The sequence below is a fragment of the Scardinius erythrophthalmus genome (assembly GCF_964197995.2).
Source record: "Scardinius erythrophthalmus genome assembly, chromosome: 17".
Taxonomy (NCBI): Eukaryota; Metazoa; Chordata; class Actinopteri; order Cypriniformes; family Leuciscidae; genus Scardinius; species Scardinius erythrophthalmus.
Window position 1 is genome coordinate 38,362,591 of NC_138237.1, and position 16,089 is coordinate 38,378,679.

General features: G+C 37.6%; 1 protein-coding gene across 1 annotated transcript in view; it reads right to left on the reverse strand.

The window, feature by feature from the left end:
• jade2 (jade family PHD finger 2) overlaps nt 1–16,089 on the reverse strand; it is a 62,036-nt gene that overhangs the window by 34,749 nt on the left and 11,198 nt on the right. Inside the window, 4 exon segments of the mRNA XM_081391783.1 lie at nt 1,747–1,919; nt 11,500–11,657; nt 12,693–12,778; nt 15,587–15,650. Of these exon segments, the coding sequence (XP_081247909.1) occupies nt 1,747–1,919; nt 11,500–11,657; nt 12,693–12,778; nt 15,587–15,650 (481 nt within the window).

Sequence of the window (16,089 nt, forward strand, 5' to 3'; positions counted from 1 at the left end):
AGAGGAATCAATTCAGTGTTTGAGCGCTGTCTGAAACACCCTCTCTCTCTGCGTGCGCTTCGAGTGTGTGTGACTGTGAGCACAGATAACGTGCGAGTCCCGATTTTCGCCTCTTCCGCGTTTAAAATCATTTGAATGTGTAAATTGGCAAGACAAAATGCGTCCAAATGATAAACTTTCACTCTATGATGGATAAATTTAGCAGTTAATCCGCGAATCACATGTGTGCCGAACCGTGTGGTCTGGTCCGTACGGATCACGATCGACTGCGATCCATTGCACCCCTAATTCTGACATTTTGCAATCCAAACTTGAACCTCTTGAAAATTTAAGCATAACGCAGGACTTTTAATTATAAACTAGCCTGAATATGGCAGGACTCTTATTTTGAAATGTCTATGCTTTACTATTGCCAGCAGCTGAAATATGATCTTCTACAAACATCTACAACATATTACAGTACAAACACAATAAAGTAAAATTTATATTTTTGCAAATTCAAGACAATTCACAATTAGAGTCATTGTGATTCGATCCTGCATTTTTAAGTGCATTTATATTATTATTTAAATGCTTCCCTTAATGTGTTTTATTCAGATTGTGAAGTAGGGATGCTCAATATATCGGTCACTATATCAGTATCGGCCGATATATGTTCATTTTTAATGTTATCGTTATCGGCCCGATAAGAAAATCTGGCCGATATATTAAAGCTGATAAATAATGTATTATCTCCTTCAGCTGAGACTCTTCAGACGAGCACTGTTCAACATGATGGCTTTGAACTGCTTGAATTGTGACTGGATGTAAAAAATTTGGATTTAGATTTATCGGCCAATATATCGGTTTTCAAATATAAAGATTTATCGGTTATCAGTATAAAATGTGAAATATACTGTACCTTCAGGGGGTCAGAGTGTGTGTGTGTGTGTGTGTGTGTGTGTGTGTGTGTGTGGGGGGGGGTCCCTTTTGTTAGATCATGCTAGTTCTTAATAATGCTGCATTACTTTATTTTAATAGCCTATTAAAATGGTCATATGTAGAAACTTGCATAAGATTTGATTTAAAAAGGTTTAAAGTATTGTTAGTTGATGTTAAGTGTTGTGTAGGATAGTGTTGAACCGTTAATGTAAAGGCTACACAGTGTTTCAGACACATTAAACATGGATGGACTAACCTAGATTATCATGAACCTTCTCAACTAATCCTTAACTAACTTTCTTTGCTGAACAATAAGAAAAGCCCGGTTCATAACACTGCATTAAATTACATTTCTTTAATCATTCAACAGAACAGTCGAATACATTTCAGACACTTTATGAAATATTATGTTTTAGCTCCTTTCTTTATCCAAGCAATAAATGCGTGTCCTTGAATAAGATGGGTTTTACTTCGACTGCTCAGGTACTGTGTCAATGGAATTAACCATTTCAGAGCAACTTAAAATCAGTCTGAGCTGTAGAAATTATACTTTCATACACTCATGTAATAATTTAATGCTTATATATTTTAAAGCATTGAATCGAATTGTGATGCATTTAGCAGTTTGAATCAATTATTGACCAGAACAAATGATTCACGATTCAAAAATGCAAGTTTCAAGATTGTCAGGATTTGTAATCGATGCACTGATTAAACGAGCTAATCGTTTCACCCCTAATAGAAGTACATGTGACTCGACTAATTCCATTATCATTATTTAATTATCATTAAAGAAAAATGCTTTAGATGGTCAATAAATCTTACCTAGTTCTCTGAATTCAGTATTAACCAGTTCAAGCCAGGCCACATCCAGATCATCCAGATCGTAGCGGCTCAGCGGCTCAGCGAGACCATGTGACTCTCCGAAGCCAAACTCTGACTGGCCCCGGGTCTGGATCGGTGAAAAGAATGGGATTCGACTGACCTCCGGAAGCTCCCTGGGGGGAAAACACACACTTCAGTGACCACACAACTCACCCCACACGCATCAAGTCTTCAAAGTCTCAGGCTCAGGTTAAAGGGTCATTTCACCCATTTGAACATTGTTTTTTATTTAAAGTGGGTCATATATGTAGTCGAAATGTAAAATAATTTTTGAATTTGGTGCCTTCGTGACCGAGAAAAGACAAAAAATAACTTCAGAACGCATTTGTATGAAAGACAACAACTCCCACAATGCACCACATTGCACAGCTCCGCAAGCCACTCCCACTAATCCAGAAAGCGCATATCTGCCTATAAGAGAAATCACTCTTCCGTCTACAAGGCTAGCTACTACCAGAGCTTGAAATTCATTTCACATTCACACAAAATGTCTAGTTAGTTGGCGAACTCATTAGTGCATTACTCCTCGTTTGTATTTCTTTCGAAAAGGTGAATTATTGCATGGTACCTGGATGTTCAGTCAGAACATATGGGGTGCGAAACTAGTTCACAACACAAACGTCCGTGTCCTCGTCTGATTCAGAGATTTCGTCCAGGAGAAATTGTCATCATGCCGCAGACGGACTCTATCTCTGTGTTCGTAGCGGTTCGTAGTTGCATAGTGAGATCACCGGCGCCACCAGTCCGCCCTAACTCGAGCCAGTCCGGGCTCCTCGTCCGCGGCAGGAAGGTCTTCTGCCTCGGCTGCTCTTCGCTATAATGCGGCTTGTAAAGGTAGCCACAAACACCTGATTCAAGCATCAGACTTCCGAAATCCTCTTATTCTATATCATATTGAGCACTCTCCTCCGCTATTGTCATAACTTTACATCTGTCTCCACAGCGCCTGTTAGCTTAGCTTCAAACAAGATGGAGGATATTGCTTTCAGTTTCAGAGAGTAAAGTCCCACCCACTGATCTGTAATAGGTCTGTAGCGTGAGCGGGTCCCGCCCCCAGTGTCTGTAGTCTTAACAGAAATCCCCCCCTCTTACACTTCCTCCTACAATGACGCAAAATGACGATTTTTGCGTCATTGTAGGAGGAAGTGTAAGAGGTAAATAACAGATTTCTCCCGTCTCAGGGGAAAATGAGAGAGTGTTGCACGACCATTCAATAGTATGACTGGGTTTCTAACAATGCAAAGCTTAATGCAAATGGGTGAAGTGTCCCTTTAAGCTCAGAGGACAGGACTTACAGCACAACAGGAAATCACTGTGATGTGCGCATCATACTCCGTTAATCACTCTACAGATCTCGTCAAGCAGAGACATGTGTGCCCTAATACTATACATATATAGTCAAATAAAAATCCTTATTTCGAATATTCATCGAATAAAAAAATTAAAAAAGCAAATGCAAATGCATTCAAGTCCGTGTGTCAAGAGGCGCGCGAGACATGATGACGACGTAACTAAAGGTCCTTTCACACTGGACGCGATTTTGACGCAGGAATAATGGGTTTATGTTGTGATCAGCTGTTTGTGTAATGAGCGCTTCCACACCGAACGCGAATGTGCTGCGGCAGAAAAAACACTTTTATTTGTTTCGCTTCAATGTCGATTTTTTTTTACTTTTGCGGCGACAGAAAAGGCTTCAGCCAATCACACACTACAAGGACAACGATTTGAAAGACGATGTGTGGCGTAGCATTGCCAACCAACTCGGTTATCACGACTGTGAGTGTGTTGTGTGATAGTTTTAGTCGTCGTATAGTCCTGTGCTGTGTAGGCTAGCAGGCTAAACTACATTTGGGATAGAAAGCTAACACTATCGTCAAAGATAGAGAAAGAAAGAAAGAAAGAAAGAAAGAAAGAAAGAAAGAAAGAAAGAAAGAAAGAAAGAAAGAAAGAAAGGTTTGTTAGTACCAAAGTTTGAAGAACTATTAAAAGCTTGAAGTTTGAAGGTTTTTAGTTTTAATTAGTTTAAGTTTAGTAGTTTTAAAAGTTTGTAGAAGTTTGAAGGTTTTCAGTTTAGAAATATTAGAATGGAAAATGAGTCTCAACTGATTAGAAATAGTACATAAAGCGGCAGCTGATGGAGTCTAATGAGCCTCTCCAACTGTCAACAAAGAAATATTAGTAAGAAAGAAAGAAAGAAAAAGAGAAAGGAAAGAAAGATCAGTTAGAAAGAAAGAATGATTAGTTAAAAAGATCTTCACTGGATGATGATGATGATGATGATGAAGTGTCGATGTTTTCTCAGCTGTCGGCGCTAAAGTTTTGGAATGTTGAAACTCTGAATGTCACAGACGTCGCAAATTCGCGTCGCGGCTGATGTGAATGGTTTTGACGTGAACTATTTGCTTTTTCGTTTCGCTTTTCCGTTCCGCGTCCGGTGTGAAAGGGCCTTAACGCGGTGTGTTTCTGTTAGCTTATCCAGCACAGCGCGGTGCCGATCAGTTGGTAATTTGAAAAATGGGTTCCCTGGTGACGAAAACACTCTCAGTTAGTGGCAAAAGTCATGCAACGACACACTTGACCAAACCTGCACATCGGTCAGAGCTGAGTGTGTGTGTGAGTGAGTGTGTGTTTCATCAGCTGAAACACAGTCAACAGAAAGCGCTCAGCACTCGCTGCAGATAGAGATGAGCGTCTGGTGTTTTTGATGAACTATATGAGGATGTAGTGAGTAGAAGTGGAGTGTTTCATGTAGTTCATTATTACGCTGTGTGTTGAAGTGTGTTTTCTCAGGTTACTGATGCACAAACACAGTTTTATGCACTAATGTAGCCTAATTTACACTAAAGCACATTAAGGAAATTATATTTTATTTAAGAACAATTGTTTCAAAAGTTAATGCACTTTAAAAAGTGAATGTCAATTATTTTCAAAAAAAAGATGCGATGCTTGATTTGGTTTATATTGGCTTATTGCGCTCGCTTGCGCCCTCTTGTGGGATGATTTCATACATTCATTTCTTATTCAAACAAAACCCTGTCATCCAGCATCACCTCTTCCTCTTTCATCCTCATCACCAGAAATGTGTTTTAGGTGGACAGATCAATACAGGACAAAGGACATAAGGAAATAAAATTTAGGATATTGGAAAATAACAATGTGTTTTCTGTTAAAGCTCCAATATGTAGGAATTTTGTAATAAAATTTCCAAAAAGAACTTGCACAGTGTGATATATTTCCTCCAGTTGTGTACTTACAATATCTCAAAAGTCTCCAAAGATTTTTTATTTCAGAGAAATACCGATTTTAAATAACTGGCCGTCCCGGAAAAGAAATGTCGCGCCTCAGTGATGCAATATCCTTTTTTCCCTGTGTGGACCATGTGATAGGATATTCCACCACACTGGATTTTTTTTTTTTTTTTTTTTTTTTTTTTTTTACAACAACTTTATTGAGTTTTTTTTTCTTATCACAATAAACAATAAAGACGTCTGACAAAGAATAAAAAAAGAATAAAATAAAAAATATGACCCACCACACCGGAATATCGCGTGGTCAAATGCGGAAGTGGTGGTTAAAGCGTTATAGCCATAGACTGTATGGTTATAGCTGTTATGGATCACGAACTCTTTGGCGACTATTGCAGTGCCAACAAAACGAAAGCGTCCATATTCGGATACACTCAGACTGTGTGACAAACGGAGGAATAAAACCCAGATAAATATCGGCAGGCGTTTTCGAGATGGAGAGAGCTGCGCGTCAATCTTGGACTTGACCGAGACTCTGCTCTCGCGAGTGTATTGACAGACAGGTAAGACATGCAACTGTCAATAATAGCACTTATAAAGAAAGTTATATTGCTCTTTGTACTTTGGTAAGGCTTTTTATCACGTGTGGTGACCGAGCTTATGGCAGTACAATTAAATACAATCGGATATGATGTTAAAAAAATATATTTATTTTTACTTGCAAATGTTCGTTCAAATGTACTTTTAGATATTGGTTTGAACACGTTAAACAACACGGCATTAACCATAAAAACGTAAAACTGCACAACATTAACCAAACAAATCATTTGACAAATAGCTGTATGTTGTAACGGGATAATATAGCATAACATTTCACGTTCCTTGCAGTTCATTAATTATGATGAAATAAAATAATACGATCAGACATACAGGTAATACAAAAACGAATAAATTACCTCATCCGTGATCATGATTAATTAATTCCATGTAGATATATCGCTAGATGGTGGAAACGCATTAAAAACGACATCTCCCATCGTCACCTCCTTCATAGCGTCATCAAGCTTCGCCTTTGTTATTGTTGAAACTGCGCCCTCTTGTGGTCAAATACCAAAGTCGCATACTGGAGCTTTAACCAAATGCTTTTTAATCTTCACAATTGCATTAATGCAAATGAACAAGTGCGCCGTTATTTGTTGTATAGAAACGTGTGTGTGTTCAAGTAAGCCAGACATGAGCAGATTCTGTGCAATATGCTGTATTTAATATATCATGACTCACAAGTTGAATATTTGCGGTAAATCTGCGCAGATTTGTCTTGTACGAACTTCCAGCAAAGTGATTAAACAGCGTTACACACCACAGTTGATTTTTTACCCGCAATTGACCCTTCGCAGGGAGCTTGATTGACAGGTGATCTGACCAATCATACTTCGCCTTCCACCATTTTATCCGACAAAGCATTCCGGAGAGTTAGTAGATTAACATGGGAGGATTTGAACTTGAAAAACGGAGTGTACTGATGCCTTTCCGTGGTTTAAAACAACATTCCTTCTTATGTTTGTTCATGTTTATTTGAGGCTATAAATGAACTAGAAGGAAGAGATGATCGGTTGACGAGCAGCTTTAACTGATGCTCTACAGCGATCTGTCACGACACATTAAAGAGCCACAAAATGGTATTTATTGTTTAAATTTATTTTAAAAAATGACCAAATTTGAAAGGTGAGACTTTGTTTAATATATTTAATATCAAACGTAACCGAAAAGTAACCTGGTCTGTCCTGTCTGTCAGCGTGTTGTCAGTCTCCTCTCACATGGTGTGGCGTGAGAACGGCGTAGCTTGTCGGACATAGCAACAGTAACTAAGGGGGGCGGGTCTTTGCGAACGGTCAATTGGCGGGTTGGAGGGTGTTCATTTCAAACCCTGAATCTGCATCTGACTAGAGTGGGGCGATGTATAAAAAAATGTGATATCTCGATATTGTCGAAATTTTATGATATTCGATATATATCACGAAATGTTTGCATTTGCTTTTAAATAATAAAAAACATGATTTTCTTATACCCCCATTTGAAAACAAGATAGAACAGCTTTTGGTACAAAGTGAATACAAAATGTTTAGTGCATATTTAATCCCCGTGAACCGGAAGTTGCAAACGACTTTTCTCCAGTGTTGTGACGTATTTCCCAGTGAAAGGGAATATTGAACAGAGGGCAAGGTTTCACTCTAGCGCTCCTCCTCTCCATCTCTGCTCATAGCAGACTAGCGGTTTGAGGGGAGTGGTTACGCGTTTCCCAACCCAAGCCGTCAAACTGACATCATCAGAGAAGGAACGCCATTCCAGACCGGAAGTAACTTTTCAGATTTTAATTAAAGATTACCACAGCAAACTATTTTTTTTTTCTGTGTATTAACTTGCACAGATTAATTGTTCACCACAAGACTAGTAATATGCGCTAACAAAGTAAATAGGGTCAATTTTGATTTCATGTCGACTTTAAAAATCAAAATCTAGACCAAGTGATCACTTGCTGCTTTTTATGTACATTATTAACACACGTTAATGTAACTGAAGTAGTGCAAAACAAGTACAGAAAGTGCATTCTGTCAACTTTTCACATGCATGCAATTCACAATTTACACTGGGACAATTGCAACTGGGTAAACTAGTTTTTCGCAGGTTTGGCTCGTCCATAGATCGGAAGTGGTCACGAAGTGCGTTATCTGAGAAAGCTTCTGTGACAGCTGTTTAAAACGCAGTTTCGGGAGCGCATCCTGGGAAAAGTATTTACGGCAAGGCAAATTGTATGGAGGATCAATTGCCTTTATCAGGTTTTTCACGGTACCGACAGGTATCATATCTTTGGCTACGTGAAGCGTGATCGCTGATGTTTCTTCCCACTTTTTACTATTTCTCGCATATAGCACACTGCAAGAGAAGGAATTTGAAATATTCGATATTCACAATATTTTATATCGTCGTCAAAATTACTGCGATATCATTGCTAATATTCGAAATATCGCCCACACTGCAAAAAATACTTTTCTTACTTAGTATTTTTGTCTTGTTTCCAGTCCAAATATCTAAAAATATTTAAATCAAGATGCATTTACTAAAGTAGTAAAAGGCCATAAGATATTATGTCTTGTGTAAATATTATGTATAAAATTAAGTGAGTTGTTGTTTAAAAAAAGCAAAATTATCTGCCAATGGGGTAAGAAAAATTATTTTGTTTCTGTTTGAATTAAGATTAATTTTCTTACCCCATTGGCAGATCATTTTGCTTTTTTCAAGCATCGACTCACTGAAAGGGATCCTTCACCGATTAGCATTAAGCTTTGTATCAGTAGAAACCCGGTGGTATTCTCGAGTGACCGTGCTTCCCTCCCTCATGTCCCCCTGAGACCAGAGATTTCTGGATTGTGTGTCTGGACTCAGATGACGCAAAGATCGTCATTTAGCTCATCAGAGGCTCTTTTGTCCAGAGGCGAGAGACTCCAGCCAGTAGGAGGAGCTCGTCCCGCATGTCCTCAACCCGCCCATAGGGGGATCTCACGATAAAATGCCGTCTTTTCAGTTTCCAGACGACTAGTAGCCTAGCTGTCTCATTTCTCCCGACACTGCCCTCTGTAACCGGTGGGAGTGGCTTGGGAGTGGCCTTGTAGGGCAGTGAAGCAAGTGCATTCTGGGAGTTGTTGTCTTTCATCCACATGAGCCAAAAATACATTTTCCGGCTTTTCTCAGTCTAGAAGGCACCAACTTCTAAAATAATTTCACATTTCTACTACATAAATGACCCAATTTAAATCAGGGTTTCTGCAGGTTTCAGTAAGTCGAATTTAAGACCATTTTAAGACATTTTAAGACCATAAAGATTGAAATTTAAGACCTACACAACGCATTATCCAAGTTAGATAGATAGTTACCTCAGGAGAGGGAGAGGTAGATTTTTTTTATAGAAAATTGTACTTTTGCATATTATACTGTTAAAAACACAATTATTGTTGATTTTAGTTGATCATAGTTGATCATAACTAGAGAGGAAATGATGAGATGATTAAAGTGACCAAAATTATCACGGTTATCACAGAATCCTGTTCAAAAAGTATTAATACTACAGAATGAAGTCAATTCAACAAGTTTTATGTCGAAAAACAGCAAATAACAAATTGATTAGCATCAATATGCACTTTTTGTTTACGTAAACATTAAAATACCATTAAAAGTGATGGCCAGATTTTAAAAGAGTGTCTTGCAACATGTTATCTACTAACATGTACAAGTGCAAATAAAGTTTTGACAAAAAAGGTTTTATACAAAGATAAACCTCATATTTCAGCCTTTAAATAATTTTTTATAAAAAAGAATGAGTCAAAAAAGATAAATTACTGACATTTACACATTAGCTTATATTTATTAGTAGTGTTTGGGTGCACCCCCGTCCTTCTTCATGTTGGCCCTGTCCCAAATGGCACACTCCGGACTTGTGGACTTCCTCAGAGTCCACACTTTGGTGACGTCATGTAGTGCAGACCTATAGGGCCCTTGGCGCGAGTCCACGAGGGCACATTGAGAGGTATTTTTGGGACAGACTCGATCATCACGCCGGAAATAACGGCCTGTTTTTTTTTTTTTTTTTGCATTACAATATAAATCATTACAATGGAAATAATACAAAACAATGAACATGAACATGTGGGGATACAGAGAAAATGAAAGTAAATAACAGTAAATAAAATATTTTTACAATTTATATAAAACTTGTTCTATAATACAGGATATTTTCGAAGCTCTTTTATTGGAGGGGATTTTTTGAAGTGAAGAATAACTGTAAATCATAAGCAAAAAATTTGCAACTAGGTTTGAATTTAAGGTATATTGCTTTGTGAATATGATATTTACCCATCGTACAGAAAAAGTTTAATATATCATCTAGCTTTTTATTTTCAGAGACATCAGAGTGAAAAATAACCTTACTGACAGAAATATTACAGGTCTGGTTGTTGTTGGACAGGAGAAATCACATTTTTTGCGCTCCAGCGTCTCATCTCCACGTCCACTACACAGCCTAATTTTACAGTTCTGTATTTTCATATTATGCATGCCACCTGGGCATTAGACAATAGATATATCATGCTTATTTAAATGATGTATACAGTTGTACATAATAATACATAATGTTACATTTGAACTAAGATTGCAATTTTAAAACATAATGAAAATGTGCATGAGTTTCAGATGAATTTACAGGTTTCAATATTCATACTATGTTTACATATGACTCAGTAAAGCCCTGATATTCGGTTCTATTTATTTAATGAATCATAATGTGATCGTATTATTCAACGCGCTATTATTATGTTTGAGACATCAACCACTGGTCGATGACCATAATGTTTGTATAAACTGTAGGGAACAACTGGCAAAATGTACATCTAGGTCATAAAAACTGTAATATTTTCTTCTCAGCCATGTCAACAATAATCCGTGAGTGAAATCTCCTCCCATCCGTTGTCTGATTGGCCTTTCGCAAGGATTCCTGGGTAGTTAAAGTGCGTGAAGCCTGCTTCTATGCGGGCTTCGCAGAAGACCGCTTCAAGGGTACAGAGGGGGCGCTGCTGAGCACACTTCAGAGCGGTAAAATGCTGAATGGGACAGCCTACGGACTCGTAGACTCAGCGAGCACGCGCAATTCAAGTCCACGAGACCGAAAGTCCGCATGAAGTGCGCCATTTGGGACAGGGCCGTTGACTGAGCTTTCAGTGTTGTTATGGAAAGGGGTGATTGGTTGGTTCCAGTCACATGACCTGCGGTGCGTTTGCGGCATTCTGAAAAGTTTAGATTTTTTTCATCTCGTTGTGCCTGGTAAAAAAATTTGCGTGTCACTTCAATTATGAGCGCGCTTGCCCGCGCGCCTACATTTGAACAAACTTGAGCGCGCAAAAGACGCGATATGTGAACGGCCTCTGGCGAGCTAGCTCATATCAAGCCACGAGCGACTGGAGCTCGCGAGCGACGTGTTGGAGACCCCTGCTAGGGCTCCGCTTAGTAGGCTACAACTCGAAACTTTTTTGCTACTTTGTAATAACTTTCTGCGGCCAGCGTTTCTGGAAATGAACGAAAGTAAACTCTTTTTAAGACCTGACTAAATGAAATTTAAGACCTAGGATGAAAATCTGGGCGTTTTTAAGACTTTTTAAGGCCTTGCGGAAACCCTGTTAAATACACATTCATCGTTCCAGCGGTGAAATATCCCTTTTAATTTGTATTTATTTCCCCAGAAAACAGGACATGATATCTTATGGCACTTTACTTTTCTGGCAAATGCATCTTGATTTATTTATTTATTTAGATATTTGGACTGGAAACAAGACAAAAATACTAAGTAAGAAAAGCATGTTTTAACTCAAAGCAGTGTTTCTCCCTGTCTGGCGGACCTCACCTGACCACGGGCTGGGGAATGGCCTCCAGGCTGGCGGGCACCTGCACACCCTTCTCCCACTCCTGCCTCCAGGGGTCCGACAGGAAGCAGAACTCCTCCGGGCTCAGCTGGGCGGAATCAGGCAACTTCATGGCTGTGATGAAATCGGTCCGAAACACCTGAAAGAACACGACGACATTGGCAACATTCATCACGGATGTTTTCTTCTGACATTTTCACCGGCACTGAAGCAAGAATTAAACACTTTGCCATTTTCTAAGCAATTACAAAAGCACTTAAAAGATAAACTTCACTAACAATCTTCCAGACCTTTCACAAATGAACACAACAGATCTGAAGAACTTGATGTTAGGACAGATGAATATTATTAACATTAAATCACACATAAAAAAAACCTACAAATACATCAAATGTTCAATAGTCTCACATAAATCAAACAATATATACCATATACCTATTCTCAACTGCTTGATTGTTTAGCTCTAAACTGCTGAAAGTGGACAATCAGGCATTAGGATATTATCAATATTAACGTCACGAAACTGTATGCATATACTCAGTCATTTTTAAATCGAGTCTTAAAACGTTTTATTTCAGGATTGCTTTTAATTGACTTGTTTAGTTGTTTATTAATTCAGTGTTATATCTTTTTTTGCTCTCAACTTTGTGTTTTAAGTTATATTGTTGTGCTTGCTTGTGTTGTACAGCGCTTTGAGAAATGAAATTTTAAAGGCGCTAAACAAAATAAATTGTATTATTATTTATATAAAATGACTTTACTTCACTGAAAATCTTGCCGTCCACCCAGTAGATTAATCTGTTGATTGTTTTTTTATATACAAATCTTTACATTTGGCTCAATTTGGATTAAAGTTGAAATGTAATAAAAATGGACAACTCCTGTTTTTTTTTTTTATAGAATATTGTAGTGTTTATTCTAAATGATTTATTATTGTGTTAATAATGTTGAATCAGAATAAGTTCCTCTGGCAGCATCTCTCCTCTTCTCTGATGACGAGGGCGGGGCTATAACCTGTCACTCACATGAGATCAGCCAATAGCAAACCACAACCATCCAATCAATTCCCCACGGACACAATCAGGCTCCGCCCACATTTGATCTTGTTCCAGAAGCGTTTCATAATACGACACAATAGGGAAGATAAGACGAATGCAACTTCAGTGTTTCTCACCTCGGATGGTTTCTTCTGCTCATGGCGTACCCATGTGCTATTGGTCCCTGTGTTCTTCGAAGACCGTGACCAGGTGGTCACATGACCTGCAAGAGATTGAAGTGTCACACCTGAACGCACAGGGAACTCAATCATCATTTACCCGCCCTCATGTTGTTCCAAACCTGTATGACTTTCTTTTTGGCTTTGCAATGATATGAGGGTGAGCAAATGACAGAAATTTGAGGTGAAAAATAAATTACAATAAACTTTCGGCATACTTGATAAACATCTGATGATAACATTTCCACTGAGGTCAAAGTAAAAAAACAACAAAAAAAACAGATTTAATCTTTCCATTTAAAAAGAAAAAGTATTGTTTGACCAGTAATTCAGTGAAAGGTTTTTTCATTGCTTTAGTGTTAGATAGCACAGAATTGTACTGACTAAATTACTTGTTGCATTAATGCATCATATTTGGCCTTTAAATTATCGAAGGCCTTTAAATGATCAACATGATCAAAACTCTGCTGATAATCCTGTCGCACACAGTCTCCTCCAGTCCTTCTGTCTCTGATTGAGAGTTTAGACTCTTTTATCAAGGTAAAGTCTTTTAGTGTAATTGTACAATCGTCCTCCTTCAGCTCGTGTGTTTCTGCTGTCAAATCTGCTCTGATTTATATCAAGGAAACATAAGAATAACTTTGATATTGTTAGTAATATTTCAGACGGACGCAGCTTCGGTTTACTTGATTATCATACATAATTATTTAGAGAAATCATGAGTATCAAATATGATCATAATGCTTTTGAGGAAGGTTTATTTGTTCATCTCTCAATCATCATTGTATTACATTGCATTATGTTTTAAAACTACAGAGCTTTGATCATTAAACTATTCAAAAATCCTCTTACTAAGACATTATTTGCAGATATTGATATTTATATGCATTTTATGTGAGTATCTGCTACACTGTTATAAAGATCTCATTGATTTACACCACAAGTAAATCATCTCACTTTTTTCCATATAAATACCATTCGAGTAACTATCGATTGTCAAGAATAAACATTATTTACAGCCCTAATTACTATTTTATAATGTTCTAATCTTATATTAATTATTATTATAACTACTGAAATATAATATTCAGGTTGGATGGGTTTTAAAAACTTTCAAAAGTACAAATATTATTACGCATATCATACTATTCCTGAGCAAAGCCTTAAAGTCATGCAGACAATGCAAGATCAATGTGAATTAATGTACACTGTAAATGTCATGAATTACTAGGGGTGTAGCGATACCCTCGTGTCACGATACTGAACTCACGATACGATATTATTGCAATACTCCAAGACATATGATAAAATGTTAACAAAAAATGTCCTGTTGATTAAAATGCTAAATTTGATATTTCATTGTGTGTGTAAATGAATAGTCTTGGACTTGAACAATGAACAGTAGAGACGCCAGAATAACAATATTCATGATTCTGAAGCTGAAAATACTGAATTATTGTAGATGAATATGCTTGATCTCTGTCACTGACTAGATATATTTAAAATAATGTCGGACACTTTTACTGGTAACATCAGACATTTGGCATTATCAGGAGCCACGCATATTCCTCCATCGCATTATTATACATTATATGCAACATTATACAATAGGGCTGGGTATTGACACAAATTTCACAATTCGATTCAATTTTGATTCACAAGCTTGCAATTCGATTCGATTATGATTATTTTGGATATCAGGTACAATACATGGCAAATTTTCTCAAGGAAAACAAATCTCTTCACTAATGCTGTAACTATATGGGAGTCAGTGGTAGCCTATAGGCTTCATTAGCCTACTATAATATTCAAGGTATAATTTAACTGATTTGTATACAAACACTTAAAATACACTTATTTATTTTTATAATAATAAAGTTATATGAAATATAAACATTTAAATGGTGGCTGTCATAAACTTTCCAGATTTATTCAAACATGCATAAAATATTGAAGAACATTAAAAATTATAATGAATATGTAATATGGTGCATATATTTAACAAAATGCTCCTCTCTAGAGTTAATTTTTCTCGCTGACTGACGAGTTTATGGTCACTGGATATGGTAAATGACGGTACATGACATTGTTTACTAACGTCTTTCCACGGTTGAAACACTGATTGAGTGATTCTGTCACATGATATGGATTTCGATAAGTTGTGCTCTATCTTTTAACACACTTTCAGAAGCTCATTCATGTTTATCTCGCGCTGTAACTGGTGTTATTAAGGCGGAAGAGAAGATCATGTGCTTCTCTAGAGCTGAGCCAGAGCGATCTCACGCCACAGCGCCAAAACGGTAATTATGTTTTTGAATTTCGTAAGAAAATGGACGTAATTTGAAATCTGAGACTTTGTTTCATATCAATAGTAACAGAGCACAAAGATTATTGCGATTTACTGGATGGGATGCGCGCAACAATGTTCCATTCATTCATCAACTGAAAACAGGAAGACTAATCGATTCTTGGGATTTAAGAACCGATATTGTTTCGTAAAAATGAGAATCGATTAATATCGAGAAATCTATATTTTTTACCCAGCCCTATTATACATAGTAGTTTAATGTAGTGCTGACACTAAAACTCTTTTAGTACTTTTTTCTCACACAGTAATCTCTATTTTGGGTGAACTATCCACGATACATAATGTTTCATTTTTGTATTGCGATATATTGACACACGATATATCGTTACACCCCTTAAAACTACACACTCGAGTGCAGCCGAAGCCCAGTAAAACATTCACTTGCTGAACAACTGATGAACAGACACAAACTTTCTCCACGCGTAAATAAAGCTCTGGCTGAGGAGAAGCCATGTGTTTTCCTCCATCTGTGTGTATCACTCACTGTCAGTGGTGTCCGAGTCGTTGCTGCTGGTGGAGTACTTTCTCCTCTTCATCTCACTCTCCATCTGTCAGGGAAGAAGAAGAAGAAGGGATGAACAATATCAGACCCTGTGAAGATGACAGAAACACATGCAGTGTGTGTGTGTGTGTGTGTGTGTGTGTGTGTGTGTGTAGAGGCAGGAGAGGAAACACTTCACTGGCTGTTGGCAGATTAATGTGGCCATGAAACAGGGCTTTCCCTCTCAGTCGATCATCACTCTACGAGAGACTGAGAACCCCACTCGCTGCTCCAGATGCCTTCACCACATGATTTAGGGGAAAACCAAATTGTAATTTATTTACATTTTAAATTAAAATGTTAGGGATGTATGCTATATCCACTACTATATGATCACTATGATAATTGACTCTGGACCACAAAACCAGTCACATGTCGCACGGGTATATCTGTGGCAATAGTCAACAATACATTGTATGGGTCAAAATTATCGATTTTTCTTTTAT